This window comes from Sebastes umbrosus, chromosome 13, assembly GCF_015220745.1.
Source record: "Sebastes umbrosus isolate fSebUmb1 chromosome 13, fSebUmb1.pri, whole genome shotgun sequence".
NCBI classification, from domain to species: domain Eukaryota; kingdom Metazoa; phylum Chordata; class Actinopteri; order Perciformes; family Sebastidae; genus Sebastes; species Sebastes umbrosus.
Window position 1 is genome coordinate 9,246,102 of NC_051281.1, and position 17,882 is coordinate 9,263,983.

Sequence of the window (17,882 nt, forward strand, 5' to 3'; positions counted from 1 at the left end):
GTTGTCGCACCGAGCCCGTCGGTGCTCACGGTTGTCTCGTTTCATTCCTACAAGGACTCCTCGACGGGATAAACACACCATTTTAAGAGGTACATTTCAGTGTAGCTTTTTAATGGGCAATAAATCTGTGTCCACAGGCGTGGATGATACCAGAGGTACACCTCAGGGAGCACATCCATTTTGCTGTGGCCATCAGAGACAGGGGTCTTTTCATCGCTTCCATTACTCTTATCTGATCAGGGTGAGAGGCACCCACTCCTTAGGCGTCAAGTCACACCAGGCTTTCCTGCTGCACACATCCAAATCCTCCTGAGGGGAATGTTAACATATAGTTCATGATTTTCAATGGTGATATTATTAGACACTCAAATAATAAATTACTTCAAATTGCTAATTGCTCATGTTATACACTGATCTAACAATTAAAGGCACAATTGATAACATTCAGCCATTAGATGTCACATTCTCCCTCCCCCGATCCATTGCATTTACTTCACAACAACTCGTTGCCAGGCGCTTACCAGCAATCTCAGCCATTTATCTGTTTTTTCTACACTAACTGACAACCCAGAGATACCACGTGATACTGACATTGTTTTACTATTGGCTCACAAGCCTTGTTAGAAGTGGGAATCAAACGTCAGATATCTTCCAGAGATAAACAAAACATTCATTTTGGACCAATGACATGTCATTTCTGATAGAGACCTTTTAAATTAGGTTATTAAAGACATACATTTTGCAGTTGAAAGTGGCAAACATTTTTATGTTGACACTGTTCTTAAATTACCTCAAACACTGGCATATACGCGGATACCGATAAATCTGTAGTAAGCTGAAATTGACAGATGATATCGTCCCTACTCTCACAATTCACAATCATTTTCATTTTTTTCAGGAAAAGCCATACTATTATTCTGCACTTTTCTAAAAGCTCTGTGGATGTATTAATTGAAAAAAATATATATATATTCGTCTACATAAAAATGTTATCAATAAGACAATCAATTAAAATCACTAATTTACAAATGTATGTGTATTCTCATATACAATTTACTATGAGGGAAATTTGCATTTACCTCTCGAGGAAATTTTTTAGGAGGTATCAGTGGTGTTCAAACCAATAATATTAAATGAAGTAGAGCTGCAATGATTAATCAATTAGTTGTCAACTATTCAATGAATTGCCAACTATTTAGATAATCGATTAATCAGTTTGAGTCATTTTTTAATTAAAAAATGTCCCTGATTCCAGCTTCTAAAATGTGAATATTTTCTGGTTTCTTTACTCCTCTAGGACAGTAAACTGAATATCTTTGAGTTGTGGACAAAACAAGACATTTGAGGACGTCATCTTGGGCTTTGGGAAACACCGATCGACATTTTCTGACATTTTCTAGACCAAACAACTAATTTATTAATCAAGAAAATAATCGTTAGTTGCAGCCCTAAAGTCAAGAGACATTTATTTCAGTGCAGCAGTGTTACTTTATCAGCGGTAGATGTCAGGTTTTGCTGCGTCTCTGGATTGACAGTCAACAATCACAAATGGAAAATTAATTAGAAAGGCAAAAAATGCTTATATTCTCCCCTTCCTGCATCAACAGACCAGAGTGATACACAGCAATAAAACATGCTGCATTTGAAGATGTTTATGAACACTTTCTGCAAAAGCTCAGAGTCCATAAATGCTTCCTTCAGCTACAGATCACATGTACTTCACAGCTGGCTTTGACAAGTTCCTGACCCTTCACTAGGTTTGTCAAAATACATCCTGGGAAATAAAGAAAACATCGTACTTAAGCAGATGAGTCTGAGGAAAGCACAGTAGTTAAGCGCATCTTAGAGTTTATCACAAAATACCTCCCGGGATGCATTGAGCACCATATTAATAATAGTGTTTCTTTTGATCCACCACTTATTTATGGTGGAAATAGTGGCATCTGTAAATCAGGACACTCTACTGCAGCCTCATTTTGTTATTTGCACTCATATGACGTATAAATAAACATCAAAATTGACCAATTTCACCAAGCCCATATTTATATTAAAGCATCTAGACTGCCTCTTTAACAATCTCATTTCCTGCGATCCAAATGAACAAATTCTCAGTTGTGACGACGCCACCGCAGGCAGCTTCTCTTTCAAGCACAACAGTTAGCGGAGGGAAGCGAAAAGAGGGAGATAAAAGGTTGGAGAGGCATCCTAAAGCAGAGATGGTATCGGGTCTCTTCCTAGGATCTGTGCTGAGAGGGGCGGACGAGGATCAGCAAGCTGCTGATGAAGACGTCTCTGTTCCAGCAGGAAAGAGCAGCCCCGCGTTCACTTTAATTAGAGCCTGTGCCGAGCAACCGCACATAAAACAAGAGACTTTCATGTGCTGTGAAAAAGGTTCAACGATAAACATGTTACTATGCTAATCCAGTTTAAGCACATTTTCTTTTGATTATCACGGTGTTGTTTTCTAATCTTATAATGAAAAGAAAACCAGCGGGGAGAGAGTGGAAAAAAAAATAATCACCTCAGCCTGACACTAGTATGCATTAACACGACCATTAAAAAGAAACAGTATGGATAATAGTCGCCCTTCCTTTAACTGACATCTCTCGTCACATAACAACAACAAAAACCCTGGGCTTCTTCAGACTGCTGGAAAATGGTTTAATGGGTTAATGCAGGCATTCTTGCAGACAACAACTTCATCTTTTTTGCTTCCAAACAAAAGAAGTTTCAACATCTCAACATGACTCTGAATGATGAGTAATATCATGTAAAAACGATGCTACTCTTTTAATTTACAAAATCCTCTGAAGTGTCGGTCACACCACACTACATACGAGACGGACTGAATAAACATGACAACCCCCCCCATTCAAACACAGAATAACATTGCCAGTAGAAGTGATGCTCAGCATCCTACAAATATCCAAGCATGTTAAAGAGGAAATTTTTGCACATACTCAATTCATTTCATTCTGCACAAAAATGTCAGATAATTGCAGAAAATAAATTGTTAAAAACAAAATTGGTACTTGGACACTTTCTTTGACAATAACATGACCATGCATTAGTCTCTCCACTTTTAGTTAACCACAATATATTGAGAATATATAATATTTGCAAGTTGGCGATACTAAAGGACAGAGATTCTCAAAATTTAATCTAGAACGGTTCACAGACGTATGATCTGGAAGATGTCATTCAAATGGGAGACTGAGTAAATACTTCCAATGGTTTTATATATTAGGGCCAAAGTATAGACACTTTTTTTCCGTCTTACGCGTGTTATAAGGATTGACACTGGGTCTTCATAATGGCAGATTACAATTTCCCCCACAAATATGCAATAGAACAGACTTTCTTGTACACTGGTCTTCTGAAGATGGTTCAACTGTCATTTACATAGAAATGGTGCCATCAATATGGGGCATACACATCTTTTAAAAAGTGTAAAGAACTGACCTTGCACTGAAAGTGTTCATGCTTTTTAATGTCTAGTCACAAAACGGGCTAAACATTACAAATATATAATATTTCCCATTTAGTTAAACCTTTGTTACGTTCCTATAGAACTCCATATCAAAATGACTATTCATGGGAACTAGTGCAACCTGGAGGAGGGCCTGGTCTTTGTGACAAGGCAGGCACAGAGTAAAATAGACAAAGTACTCTGGAGCAGCTCCAGAGCAATGGCAGATATATTAAGGCCATTTTTAAAATTACAGGAAAAAAAACAGTAGCAGACAGCTTGACTTGCTACCCGGGCTGAACTGAATTCAGTTGGGGCAGCAAAGCAAGCAAGCGACACCAATTTTACCAATTTTTTCCCCCCAATCCACGGATGTCAGTCGTCCAAGTGCCAGCCTCCCCAAATCCCTGGCCAGAAAGCTCCACTCTTCTTTATTCAAGTGTGTTCAGTTTTGGTGGAAATAAAGAGTGGTACCCTCGCTAGTCCTTCCTTTGTAAACCCATGCTTCACACCTCCAGTAAAGTCCTGGGGCACAGTCAGGCGGTCAGGACTGTTTTAGACGCTTCCTGGGAAGACCAAAGGGTGGGCACTGTGCTGAAGCCAGGGCACGGAAGGCCTCGGCTACCAAGTGAGGATGGGATTGGATCATTGACTTCCAGCCTGCAGTCTCCATTATGTCTGTAGCATGACTGTAAGCACAGGCAGAATGGAGTTAACACTCGAGACATGAGAATGTGCACATTAAAAATCAATAAACATAAATGAGATCGTAATGACGAAGCAAATAAGGGGGCACTTGATATGCGAGTTGCAACGGTAAACTTGAAAAGGACCATTAGTGCTTTTCTGTGCATGCGGGATTAGAACGTCTTCACGTGTTGAATACAACAAGTTAAGTTCAACACTTCAAGGTGTCCTATGATAACACACTACATCATCCAAAAAGAGAAAACTTCCAATAGCGACCACCTCCCTTCTTTTTTAAATTCGACAAATATTCCATTTCCAGGGTTTATCCAGGTATGAGTCTATTAATAACTTGGATACAAAGATATGGAGCTTCAAACTGAAAAGGCAAATAGCACTCTGTCTGCCTGGGCTAAAACAATGAATTCTAATGCATCTGGTTGGGGGAAGAGATAAGAGCGTGTTATTAATCTTGTGTCACATATATCAGCTAATTACATACTTGCTATTCCAGTTCTTTCCATCTTTACAGCCCAGCTGTCTCAGGACACTGCACCTATGGCAAGGAGATAAAAAGGTAAGCATTCAGGGCTGGTAAACAGAAATGGCAGCAGGAATTTATCACTGGAGGTTTTTTTTTTTTTTTTTTTTGCGATACTTGCCTGTTGATAAAATCTATGGCTTGTGCTTTGAGCTGCTCGGCACTGTGCAAGTCTGCTAGGATGAGGGTGTCGGCCACATTCTCCACTGAAAGGCTGTTGCACAAGGCCTCTTCACACATGACCTTTAAACGCTCCAGAGCGTACTGGGGTGGGGGGGTTGGATGAAAAGAGGGGGGGGGCGGACACAAAAAGCAGTGGTTACACCCTGGATGCAAAGTGGAGCCCCGTGGTTTGAGGTTTTGTCTCAACAGCTGCAATCTAGTTTTTAATGATTATAACTCTACTAGGAACAGTAAAAAAATGACCAGAACCCAAAATGTCCAATCAGCAGGTTCCTGCAATATTAAAAAAAAACAGGAATTTCACCACACGGTGTTTGTGATTTATCACTTTAGCGATGATTGGAGTGATTTTGGAGGAGGCAGTAAGGTTGTTGCTCAATATTCTGGTTCACTATTCAGTAAAAAATCATCCATCAAATTATTGATCAGTGCTATATTCATAATACAGTTAGCTTACCCTAAAAGAGGGGAACTCATCTGTGAATATTTGATATTCACTGGGAACTAGTCGATCATTTTTCAAAAAATATATATTTTTTAAGATATGACAATAGTCGCAAAAACTATTTGTTTTTTAATAATTGCATGACTATTCGAAAAATAAAAAATAATGATCCACCAGGTTAAAGAACAGCTACTTTCCAGAAGCTATGAGACTGTTGAACTCTGTTCATGTCTTTTATATTTGTTATAGTTGATTTTTAAATTATAATTGTGTATTATTGCTTTCTTATTCCCGGACCTGAGTATTATATTTTGTTCCCTTTCATGTATCAACATGTTCTGTGACAATAAAACTTCCTTGATCCCTACAGTGAACTGGTGAAAGAAAATAGTAGTATCTAAAAAGGATTTGTGCTTCATATTACAGTCCCCCAAGAAATATTTCTTTACACATATAAAGCTGCACTGATAAGAAATGCAACTTAACATGAGCTGCAAAATTGGGCTACAAAATATGTACATCCACTGGCAACATAATAAGACATGGAAAAAAATAGGGCTATCAAAATTTGCATATTTGTTCTAAAAAAAACACACAGGTTCGACATATTCAAATATCTATTTTTGTGCATTATGTTCATGACACCGTGTCCTAACTGAACGTGATCGATGCAGCACTGTGCAGCAGGACGAGCTGAACTTTTTTCTTTTATCTTTACGATACCTCCTCATTTCACTGCAAAAATCTAAACAAAGTGGCAGCCGGCTGGAGAGAGATCGCCTGTAAGTTTCCTACTTGCGAATCGAATATTAATTTTCATATTCGACTATCAGTTTTTTCCATATTGTTAAAAAATGAAATCTTATTTCAGTAACATGATCATGTTTGTTACCAAGATAATGGACAGTAAATTCTCATTATTGACGCAGGCCTACATATAATAGAAACCACATCAGTTACTACGTCCTCAATCATTTCTGTTAACTGGAATCAGCACTTTTCTGACAGTCTCCACAGATGTTTAATTACAAGCTTCACAAATACACAGCAGCATGTGTCAAAGAGAGCTGTATTATTGAATTCTACATTTTTCACACCCTGAATAAGCATGTTCTAATGATGGGCGGGGATGGGGGGACTGAAGCAGACTTTTTTTTTTATGGGTTATCAATACTGAAATTATGTCACATATGATGCAGCCCAACAGCTGTGTAATTACACAACACACCACATCAGCCTTTTAGCCTCATTGACTTACATACAGTGCTGTGCTCTCCACTCACTAGAGGCTCCAAAACACTGAAGTCCAGGCTTACCATTGGAGAAACAGTGAGGTACATGACTGTCCATGACTACATCCCACTTAATTACTAGTAGTAAGTTAGTTTCAGCATTACTGTTTCAGTGTTTAAAAGACCTGATGTTATGACTAACTTAACATAATACCACGTGGTGATACACAAGTCTTAAGGCCTTTACACACTGGGGGCATGAGGAAATACTGTTATTGTGATATTTTTATTGTCAAGCGGTAAGAACAGAAGGCATAGAAAGCTCAACTCCAAAAATTGACCTTATTCTGAAAAAAAAAAATACGTTGTTTATTCACATTTTGTGAGAAAGCATTTATGACAAAAACATAATTTTGAAAAAATATATTGATGTGTGAATTAATTGAAAAAAAAAAAAAAAAAATGTTTTAAAATGAAAGTGTAATATTTTTGATAAAAACTCAAATTCTCATCTCAATTATTTTGGTAGAGTTGATAGGTCTAAGTGTCATAGTGATAAAAAAAGCTACCTGTTTATCAGAGTTGTGTCCCAAGATAATTTCAGGGTAGGGCAGTTGGCATGAGCTCAGATAAACACAGCATTTATCAGGTAACATTTTTACATGGCATTTAACTTACAAACTGAAGCAATGCGTAAAATTTAATGAAAACGATCGGCCAATCAAAGCGAAATAAAGGAAGCCTTTCTTCTGCCATCAAAAGGAAGTGGAAGGTAGATGTTTGCAAAACATATTTGCAAAAGTTTCAATTACTTGGGTACTTACTTTATCTGCAGCTGCCAGCAAATTGTCTGCCATCTTCTCCAGGTTCGGGGCCTTTCCCGTATAAATGAAGCCCATCATTTCCTTAAAGACATCCGGGTCCACGTCACTGATGTCAACACGGTTCTGCAAGGGAAGAGGTTTGTGTATGACTCAATTTGAACTTGGCAACTGGAAAATATTCCATTAAGATGACTCATTACCACCGAGTTAAAACGAGGAGTGTTCATTTTAATCATGACAAATTGAGCAATGATTACTGTATACAGTATACAGGAAGAATAGCATTGTGTCATAGTAGTCAGGAAAAAGTAACATGACAAGCAAGCAGTCTTACCTTTTTACTCTCCTCCATTTCATGTTCAAACATAGCATTAAAGACCGGTGACCGCGCTGTTGAAAAAAAATATATTGAACACTTATAAATATAATGACCAGTCAGCATCGTATTAAGCATATTAACACACCAAATTAACAGTTTGTATTAGAGCTGCAACGATTACTTGATTAGTTGTCAACTATTAAATTAATTGCCAACTATTTTGATAATCGATAAATCGGTTCGAGTCATTTTTAAAGAATTAAAAGTCAAAATTCTCTGATTCCAGCTTCTTAAATGTGAATATTTTCTGTGTTCTTTACTCCTCTATGACAGTAAACTGAATATCTCTGAGTTGTGAACAAAACAAGACATTTGAGGACGTCATCTTGGGCTTTGGAAAACACTGATCGACATTTTTTACCATTTTATAGACCAAACAACTAATCGTTTAATCGAGAAAATAATCAGATTAATTGTCGATGAAAATAATTGTTTGTTGCAGCCTTAGTTCGTATTCTTTAAGACCTAAAAGGAGCTTTGATTTAACAGTATGGGACACAGTTGTCTTACATAAAAAAAACAAGCACAAAACATCAGTATTGAACTATGACAGTCTTAAAATCTTGCTAAATCCGTTTAGCTGCCACTTCGTCAGCATTTCCCCCTGACCACTGCAGCTGCCACCATGTCTAATGGAGACAAGCTGGAGAGGGGAGCCAGCCTCTCAATCTCCTGGATCCTACAGTCATCTGGGTCAAGCAGGGCCAAGCAGGGGTAGAGGGGATTAGCGCCCACTGCAGAACTAGGCTGCTACAAATCAAGCCAGGAACACAGACCCACTGTAGCCTTTTGAGGTGCTTATAGCTCTCCACGAGAGGCCATTAAGAAGAGGCATAGACGTGTCTTGCTAGGGCCATTTTGGGGGGGGCTTCTCTCCTGGTTGCTGCTTGCTAAAGTGCCGGGTCTGGGGACGGTCTTACCTGCTAGGATGGATTTGTGGGCTTTGAACTCCTGCCCTCCCACGTAGAGGCTGCAGTCTGTGAAGCGTGAACACTCCCACAGGTTCCCCAGGTCATCAGACAGCTGACACTCCGGTACCTTCAGCATGTTCATGTTGGACTGGCCCGAAATGTTAACCGAGTCCTGGACAACGCTTACCTGTACACGGAGGAACATCACAGAGAGAACAACACGCTGAAGCAATCTCTTCGAGGCTAAACATCCTAACAAATCCAGCCGCAAATATGTTTCGCTGCATTGGAGAACGGTCTAATTTGATTTTAATTTGCTCCTCTTAAAACATATTTTCAAGACTGAGGAACCTCTTGCTTGCAAAAACATAACCACTTGAAACCAAAATTAATTAACTTTGCTGCAACACCTAATTGATGAGGAAAGGCATTTTGTCTTTAATTTGAAAGCAATTTGTTTATCAAAGTGGCAATTTCCCTGAAATTGTTGAATCTCTGCAAGTGCTGTCTGTCTGGCACACTGTCTGGTCCTGGCCGTGTTTGGCCAAATGCATTTACATCAAAACCCAGACACTTCATTTAACTTGTCCCTTGAAAGAACATTTTAGGAGACGTTTATCCTTCTTGACACACTGAATTCAATTATTTTGAAAACAAGCATCATTGTAAATGACTTTAAGATGGAGGAAACATTTCACTTCCTAAGTTAATGTCATTTGAAGCAAATGCCAACAATGTGTTTGTAGTTAAAATGGCACGACGGCTTACACTCAGGTGTAAACTGGTCATAACAAGAATGAAGAGACTCGAGCCTTGATTCACTTAAGGTTACACTAGGGGTATAAATGCTTCAATCCAATAGTGATGTGATTTTGTTGCTTTCATCAAAGAATCAATGAAACGATTCAATAATTTTTATGCCACATAAACACAACAGCAGCTCAGTAACACACAGGCACTGGTATGCAATGAAAATGAGGATAACAGAAGCTAAACAGAAACACCTCAAAATGGGCTAATTGTAATGGAAAAAAAAAACAAAAAAACATCCTAAACCTTTTTTACACCGGAGGCGTGATGAATAAACGACACGAAAATGCAAAATACTTACCTGCAAATATTATATGTCTAGGGCTTTTATTATGAAAGGTAAGAACGGAAGTAGTGGATCTGGACTGGGCTGCATTTGTCAAGGTTGAAAGGAGTAATAAAGTCTGTCGGTGCAACTCAACCTGTTCAGCACTATGTGAGTGGTTGATGCCTTTATTCGTGTTGTGAAAGCTAAAAAAAGAAAAATCAACCTTGTTGCCCTTTTTCATATAATGTTTGTGTTCTGTGTGAAAGTATTACTGACAAAAAATAACAGTTCGAAAAAATATATTGTAAAGTTAATTAAACGCAAGAAAAAACGCTGCCGGTGTGTAAAAGCCTTTATGCGAAAGAGACAGAAAGGGGAAGAGAAGGTGGACTGAACGCTATGTTTCGGTGAGGTATTAATAATAATTTGAATGAAGCTTCAAAATATTCGGTAGGCTACAGCCCTACGAGCCACACAATTTTGAATTCGACAAACGTGGAAATCGGAGCGACCAGCCTACTATCTTATTTTTTAGACCGCTTCTTCATTTAACTTATTTCAAGTCATGTCAAATGTAGGCTATTATATTATTTAAAACACATGTCTGTTAGTTGTTCTATATGGCAAGAATTCTGAAATATTAACGGCCAGCATAAAACCTGGTACCAGATGGTATATTTTGTCCCCTAAACCAAAAAATTATACAGAATTGAGAGTTGCCGTGCTGTGTGGACAGACGAGGAGTACGGACGAGAAGGAGAATGTGTGCCAGCCCAATCGATAATCTCCCAAAATGAGTCACCAAGTCAATAAAAAAAAGTCTCTCCTATTCACCCATAAAAAAAACATGTTTTTGGTATCGTCTGTCAAATTATCGCATTCATAAAGAAAAAGACTAATTCATTTGAAGAATAAAAGAAAAGCAACAATATGATAATTACCTCACAGAACAGGGTGAGCTTGTCGTCGGGTAAGAGTCCATTGGCTTCATCAAGGAGGAAATCTCTCCTTATAAATTTTTTGAAGCCCCAGTCTTTGCCTTGGACAAATCTATATGCTCTTTGGCTTTCTGTAACGAGAAGAAAATAATTCCAAGTCTTGATATTGTGTTTTTGTTTGAGAAATGAATAAAAGTGGAAGTATTAAAGGAACACATAATACAGAGTATAACAATATGTGGTTCTGATTGCTTGTACTCACCCATCGCTTTTGTCTCCTCTCTTTTAGCGTTCAACAAAGAAAACTTGAACTTTGCTCTGACTTCACTTTTTGGACAACTAACAAGAAGTAAATACAGTGACAGATAATCTTTGCTTTCATCATCAAGTCCCTTTGGATTGACTCGCAGACACCTGGCAAGAAAAACAGACAACACAGCACATCAGTAACATTACAAACTAGAACGAAGACAGTCTTAACTGCTTTCAGCACCTTTTGTCAGAACACAAGACTGTGACGAGCCTTCAGGGGTGATTCTCTCTTGCTTTGAGAGACTGTAATTATCACTTGTGTGCAGAGTTCCCACAGTAAAACAAAACATGCAGACTTTTTAATGACAGTCATGTTTGTGTTTTGGAAAATACAAGGACGTGAAACTGGATGAGATAAAATTGGATAAATGCAAAAGGCTAAGCATGACGGTGATTTTCCAAAAGTCTGAACTGAAACAATTATTCATAAACTATACAAAAACCCTGCAAACAAACACATTAAGAGGGAGGGGGTTTAGCTTGAGTACTAACCATTTCATCTTGTCATTAGGGCCAGAGGAGAAGGTGGAGCTCTTCAACACCTCCCCCATTTCTTCTCTGCAAAAACTAAAGTTGTTTATGGTCCACATGTACGAAAACTTCACAACTTTGACCTTGGAAGAAAAAACATGAAGAACAATCAGACCAAAGCTCTTTGTGTTGTTTTTTTTTCATTTTTGAAATACAGTAACAAATAATTGAGGAATTGTATGGCTTTGCATGACAGTTCAGATACTGTAGCACAATAGGTATTTTTTTGGGGGGGCTGTCCACCCTAGATTACAGTAATTTGAATTATACAGATAGCTTTTTGACAGAAGACATTTTCAAATATCACAGTAGGAAAAACAGACATGTAAATAATTAAATTAATGATAGGTGAATTCCATGTAGCTGCTTTAGTTTCTGGGTCCTGGTATTGTGCATGCTGGAACTGATGCTGCGTTCCATTTACCTCGGAAATCAGAAGTCAGAGCTGGGAATGACGCCACAGCCGAGTTGAAGGCGTTCCAGTAAAATTAAGTCGGAAAACTTTTGGGGTTTGCTCCAGTCAGGTTAGCCATTGTTATTAATACCAGTTGATAATAACGCATTGGGTCAGTATTTTGCGCACAAAACACCGTAGCAACGTGTCCACAGATAGAAATTGGACAGTACTGTGTGTACGACTGATTTAATGAGACACAAATTAGATAGAAGTGCTAATAAACAGTATATTACTACAGCTTTTTTACTGTTGATGGGCGGAGCAGGCATCTCGGATTTTGAGGTTTGAGAGGTTCGTCCGACTTTCCGAGTCAGGAATCCAACTTTAGGGGGCGTTCCAGTTGAACTTTCCAACTCGGAACTCGGAAATTTCAACTTCCCAGTTCAAATGGAACGCAGCATGAGCCAATGTTAATGTTATTATTACCACCTGTGCTTTTCCTACCATGACATCTAAAATTGTCTGCTGCAAAAAATGCTCACTGACATGTAGAGGAAAATAAAAAGCTGGGAATTAAATATCAGTACAGTAGCGTGATATAATTTGAAATTATTTAGCTAAAACATGATCAATTCTATCACCTTTGTGTATTGAACATGATTCATGAGTTTAGTTATGCTCATACCTGTGTGTAACACCAGCTTTCTGCCACAGGTCCACTTGACATCTCCCCAGGAGGAGGAGGGGTGGGAACCCGTGACATCACTGGCTTCGGGGTACCACTCACTTTCTGTCCTTAAAGCACTAATCATTCCAAGAAAACAATAAGTAACGTTAATTTAAACAGCATAAATTACACATATGGAATAAATTCCCCTTTTAAACTGTTTGGTCAGAATAAGCCTGACAAAAAAAATAATCAAGATGGTAAAATGCTTCACATGATTTCAATCTGCTTGTATTCTAATTGCTACCAAATGTGATGCAAAAATAGTCTCACTATCCTGCAGTCTGGTGCTTCGATGACACCTGACACCCAATTTAGGAAATTAGTTTAACTATGGGACAAGAGGAAACAACACATTCTTTCTACTGCAGGTTTTCGTATGTGCAGTGATTCATATTGCAAATGCATCCATGCTACATAGTAAATTGTATGTTCTGTGATTATGTAAAAACAAGAGCCTCCTTAAATGTAGAATGGACACAGCTTCTGCCATCTCACAGTCCCTGACTATGTGGCCACATAAATGCCCATCATCCTCACATCTTAAGCAAAGCTATTCTCAACCAACCAAAATAACCAATAAAATGACAGCATTCGCATATTGCAGACAAGGGTGTGTTTGGGCAGTCGGGGTTGTTAAAAAAAGCCAACAACCGATAACTGCAGCCAACTTTCTTAACGCACTTCCAGTGTAAGTGATGGAGGACAAAATCCACAGTCCTTCCATACAGTGAGCAATTGTTGAGCTGCAGTGGAAAAACAGGGGATTTGTGTACTAAGGAGACTTTAACTTTGGAAGATACACACTTGATTTGTCTATATCAAGACAGCTCCTCATATTAGCTTCAGATAATCTTTGGAGTATATTTTTATACAGAACCAGGACTGCAGATTGTGTCCCCCATAATCTACATTGAAACACAGAAGAAAGGGTTCTCTTCATGGCCAGTATGAAAAGGAGGAATAATTACAGCAAGTAAAACCTGTTTGAATGTTCACATGGGCACTTGACTATTGTTTTAAGACAGACTTGAAAAATGGTGAACCTATCCTTTTATTTCCAATAACTTTGCAAAAACCTCAAAATAAGGGAGTTGAAAACACATCATTCAAATCAATTGGCTGTTCTGTTAAATTTGAAACGTTTGAATGGCCATCAAAAATGAACCGCACAAGAGTGTGACGGAAACGCTTTCCGAGAGTGAAACTAGCTAGATGAATGTTCAGACAGACCAACCATCCTCAGGTCCCACCGCTAGTGTTTCGTTAAAAACAAATAATTTTTTCGCTGGAACAATGCCATTATTTTGTAGTAAAATATAAGCTACTCTTCTTTACATAAAAGTATACTCGAAGGGTATTTGCTCTCTAGTAAATTCCACAGGAAGGTTGTTAATACTTATAAAATATTGCATACCTGATATGCATATAAAACAGGTAAAAAAACAGGACTTTAAAATAAGTAACAACAATGTGATGGTGGCATGTTGACAGAAAATCAACTTGGCACAAATTTGGACTGCTGTCGATCACAGTGGTGTTGCTAAATGAATGTATACTTGAGCTTGAAGTGTGATTTTCAAATGATGGGGCACCCTGTAACCAATCACAAGCTAACAATGACACCTGGTTACACTTTGTCTTTAGTTCCCACTTGTGTGTTCATGTGCAAAGATTTTATACTGATTCATTTTGTTATTGAACAGAGGAAGTAGGACACAAATGGATTGCTATCTGGGCAGTTTAACTGGAAACACACTGTGGAAAAACAACTTCTCATGTCACGCTGTTGACATGTTGAGGTGAATTTGGTAGGTACTAAGCAGTGCTGTTCGGTCACCCCTGTATAGGCTGACCGGTCAGTTACAGGCTAGGCTATGGCAAGTAACTAAACCTGTGCGGATAATGGTGATTAAAGCAAATGCAACATGTTGTTTTTGTCATATAACAGCCATTTTTTCATGTGGAAACGTGCCAATTTCATTTAATTTAAGCAGCACAACTATTAAGCCAGCAGCACACCAAAGCCAACAAAAAAACTGCCATGTTCACACAGGCACATGTTTGCTATAGTAGAATCACATTTGCAAGTCTTTAATGTTCCATCCTCACTTGACACTAAGGGGACACATTCCCTTTAGGAAAGTCAGCACATTTCATTTCATCTTTCTCACAAAGTGAAGTTCCTATCAAAGCCTATACACCCCTGTCATCCCTCTGATCGAGCCATCTCAGAGTAAGGGATTTCCAATTATTCTCAATAGGCATAAACTTGGTCCAGACTTTTTTGGACAGCTGGCAAATGAGGATAGAAGCATAAACCTACAAACGTAAGACAATCAGGTCTTTACTTCCAATTTATACTTTACACCGATTTTCAACATATTGTACACAGACGCATGGCCTGATGCAACAATCACAAAAAGAGTGGTTCCATTGCAAGAAGACAAATGCAGAGAAGAGACAACACTGTACTGCTCTTCCACCATCTCTCTTCCCCAGAGTTCACTTTCTTTCTGTGCGACTATCCCGCCATGTGATTTACAACATACACTGCAGGAACCCTAGCTTCCCAGAGTAAAACTCAACTCGCATGTGATATGACTTGTTTTGTGTGTGTATTCACTGGGACAGCTTTTTTCCTTTGTTTACATAAAACAAATCTCTTTCATTCCTATTTAAGATTCTGTTTGAGGCTATAAATATTGAAATTTTTAGATAATGTGCACTTATGACCATGTTAGCAGGGACTATAAAAGGGCATTTTACGTCTTTGCTTTGTAAATCACATGAAGTATCATTGACAGAATAGAGGAACAGACCTCAAGCCAAGTGATTATAGTCAGTATACAGATATTTGGTGGGAGGCTGTGACTCAGAGAGTAGAGCAGGTCGTCCACCAATCGGAAGGTCGGTGGTTTGATCCCCGACTGCTCCGGGTCACATGTCGATGTGTTTTTGAGCAAGACACTTAACCCCAAATTGCTTCCAAAGGCATAGCCATCGGTGTGTGAATGAGTATTTAGATTAGATCCTGATGGGCAAGGTTGGCACCTTAGCAGCCCCTGCCATCAGTGCATGAACGTGTGTGTGAATGCTGACATGTAGTGTAAAGAGCTTTGAGTGGTCGGAAGACTAGAAAAGCGCTATATAAATGCAAGTCCATTTACCATTTGCTTGCAAGTTAAACAACTTGTTTTGCAGCACACTGCAGCAAATTGAACCACTTTTAGCTAGCTATAATGGTAACTATGACAACTGAATCATGCAGCATCAGCAAGGAAATGTAGGAAATCTCCTCATCACCTCTTGAATGGTTGAAATGTACAAAGATGCAGTTTTTTTCCTAAGTTATCACAGGATCCTTCATGGCCCCATCTTCATGTTCCACTCTAGGAAGAAAAGAAAAAAAAAACACATACATTAGGGCATAGAAAATTGATCTGATCTACCAGAGGTAAAAGTAATTCAAGATAGCCACAGTTCTCACAATAAACCAGGGGTATAAATTAGACAATAAAGTGACACTACTACAGCTTTCAAACCAGTCAAAAACGCCACGTTATTAAAAAATTGTGGGTTATGATAGCTCCCATTGCTAGTGTATAGGCCTTAGGCATGTTCAATTAATGTTTTATCCTATAGTCTAGCATGCCACTGACTGTCCAGGCCTATAAGCCAGTATGTTATTAATTCACCTGCACAACTTTTGTTTGGCTAACACATTAGCATTAGGAACCCTCGCCTTTAATAACACAACAACTAATGATGCTATCCTGAAGAGGCATCTAGCCAGCTAGCCTAGTTTGCACAATCTTAGCATTAAGTTGAGAGTTAAATGATCTCATCTTTAATTAGCTTAACCTATGATGCTATTCGAGGATGTCAGCAACTAGATGTGACTAAACCTTTAATAGAAAAACATGGAAATCACTAGAAAGCAACAGCTAAAGTGTCAACACTCATTTCCAAAACCATCATCAACTAATGATGCTATCCTGAAGAGAGGCATCTAGTTTGCACAATCTTAGCATTAGTTGTGAGTTCTCATCTTTAATTAGCTTAACCTATATGCTATTTGAGATGTGACTAAACCTTAATACAAAACATGGAAATCACTAGAAAGCAACAGCTCAATATTATCAGCTAAAGTGTCAACACTAATGACCAAAACCATCATCAATCCATGCTTTTACTTCACCAGACTTGTCATTTAACTAGTTTAGCTACACAATAATTGACATTTGAATAAAAAGGAACAATTAAATTAATACAAAACATGGAAATCATTAGAAAGAAACAGCTCAGCAGCTAAAGTGTCAACACTAATGTCCAAAACCATCATCAACTCACCATTTCACTTCACCACTTGTCGTCCTTTTAGATAGTTTAGCAACCAAATAATGTCATTTAAATAAAAAGGAACAAGTAAATCCCCTTAATCTGTCAATACTGTGTGTGTTTAGCTAACATAAGCTAACATTAATGATAGCTAGATTAATGTTAACTTAACCGCAAATGCAGCTGCTCAGCTAGCATAGCACAACACATGCTAACAATACAATCTGTCCACATGTTACTGGTCTGATTCACAATAATAACATTTACTAAACAAACTAGCTGCAAGTTAAAAAGGTAATATGCTTGTTTAGACGCCGGTGTAACACAAAGGGCCTGTGACAGAGGATGCTAACGTAGCTAACCTCTCACTGGTGGGAAAACAACAGCAGGCTAACTAGCAGCTAGCTCTCTGAAGCTAATGCCTCTCACTGACTGGCTCACTAAAAGTTATAAAACACCTGGTTGTCGTCGTACCTTTCAATTTCATACTTCCATATATATCGAGTAACGCATGTAGGTTTTGTGTCACAGTCGCTCCTTTCACCCTCCTCCGTTACTTTAGACTGTTTTTCACTCAGTCTGTCTTCACAAGGTTTCTTTGTCTAGTTTATATCTTCTGTGCTAGCTTACAGTCTGTCTGGTTAGCTTCACAGGCTAGGAGGAATATATAGAGGTACTGCGCATGCGCAAAATAACATCCTGCTTCATCTTCATTTTTATCTAGGGTCCCCTGATGCAGAAGAAAATCAAAGTAAAAGTTAAAATAAAAAATAAAAACTTTAAATTTAAAAAAGGGGAAAAAAAGAAAATAATTACAAATTTTAAAATTTAAAAAAAAAAATTAATTAAAAAATTTAAAAATTACAATTAAAAAAAAATTTAAAAGA

The 17,882-nt window shown here is 38.2% G+C and overlaps 1 protein-coding gene across 2 annotated transcripts; it reads right to left on the reverse strand.

Moving 5' to 3' along the window:
• Positions 1 to 2,644: 2,644 nt before the first annotated feature.
• Positions 2,645 to 17,662, reverse strand: spopla (speckle type BTB/POZ protein like a). Of its 2 annotated transcripts, XM_037790317.1 has the most exons (13): positions 17,470 to 17,662; positions 15,961 to 16,046; positions 12,613 to 12,731; positions 11,492 to 11,613; positions 10,950 to 11,101; positions 10,691 to 10,818; positions 8,681 to 8,858; positions 7,716 to 7,771; positions 7,382 to 7,504; positions 7,127 to 7,186; positions 4,819 to 4,961; positions 4,659 to 4,712; positions 2,645 to 4,158 (listed from the first exon to the last, which is right to left on the reverse strand). In XM_037790317.1, exons 3-13 carry the CDS (start codon positions 12,688 to 12,690, stop codon positions 4,014 to 4,016), a joined length of 1,239 nt encoding a protein of 412 aa, XP_037646245.1. In that variant the 5' UTR covers positions 12,691 to 12,731; positions 15,961 to 16,046; positions 17,470 to 17,662; the 3' UTR covers positions 2,645 to 4,013. The 2 variants fall into 2 exon arrangements, with proteins under 2 accessions (XP_037646245.1, XP_037646246.1); XM_037790318.1 differs by lacking the exon at positions 7,127 to 7,186 and having other exon boundaries at positions 17,470 to 17,660.
• Between the last annotated feature and the right edge of the window lie 220 nt (positions 17,663 to 17,882).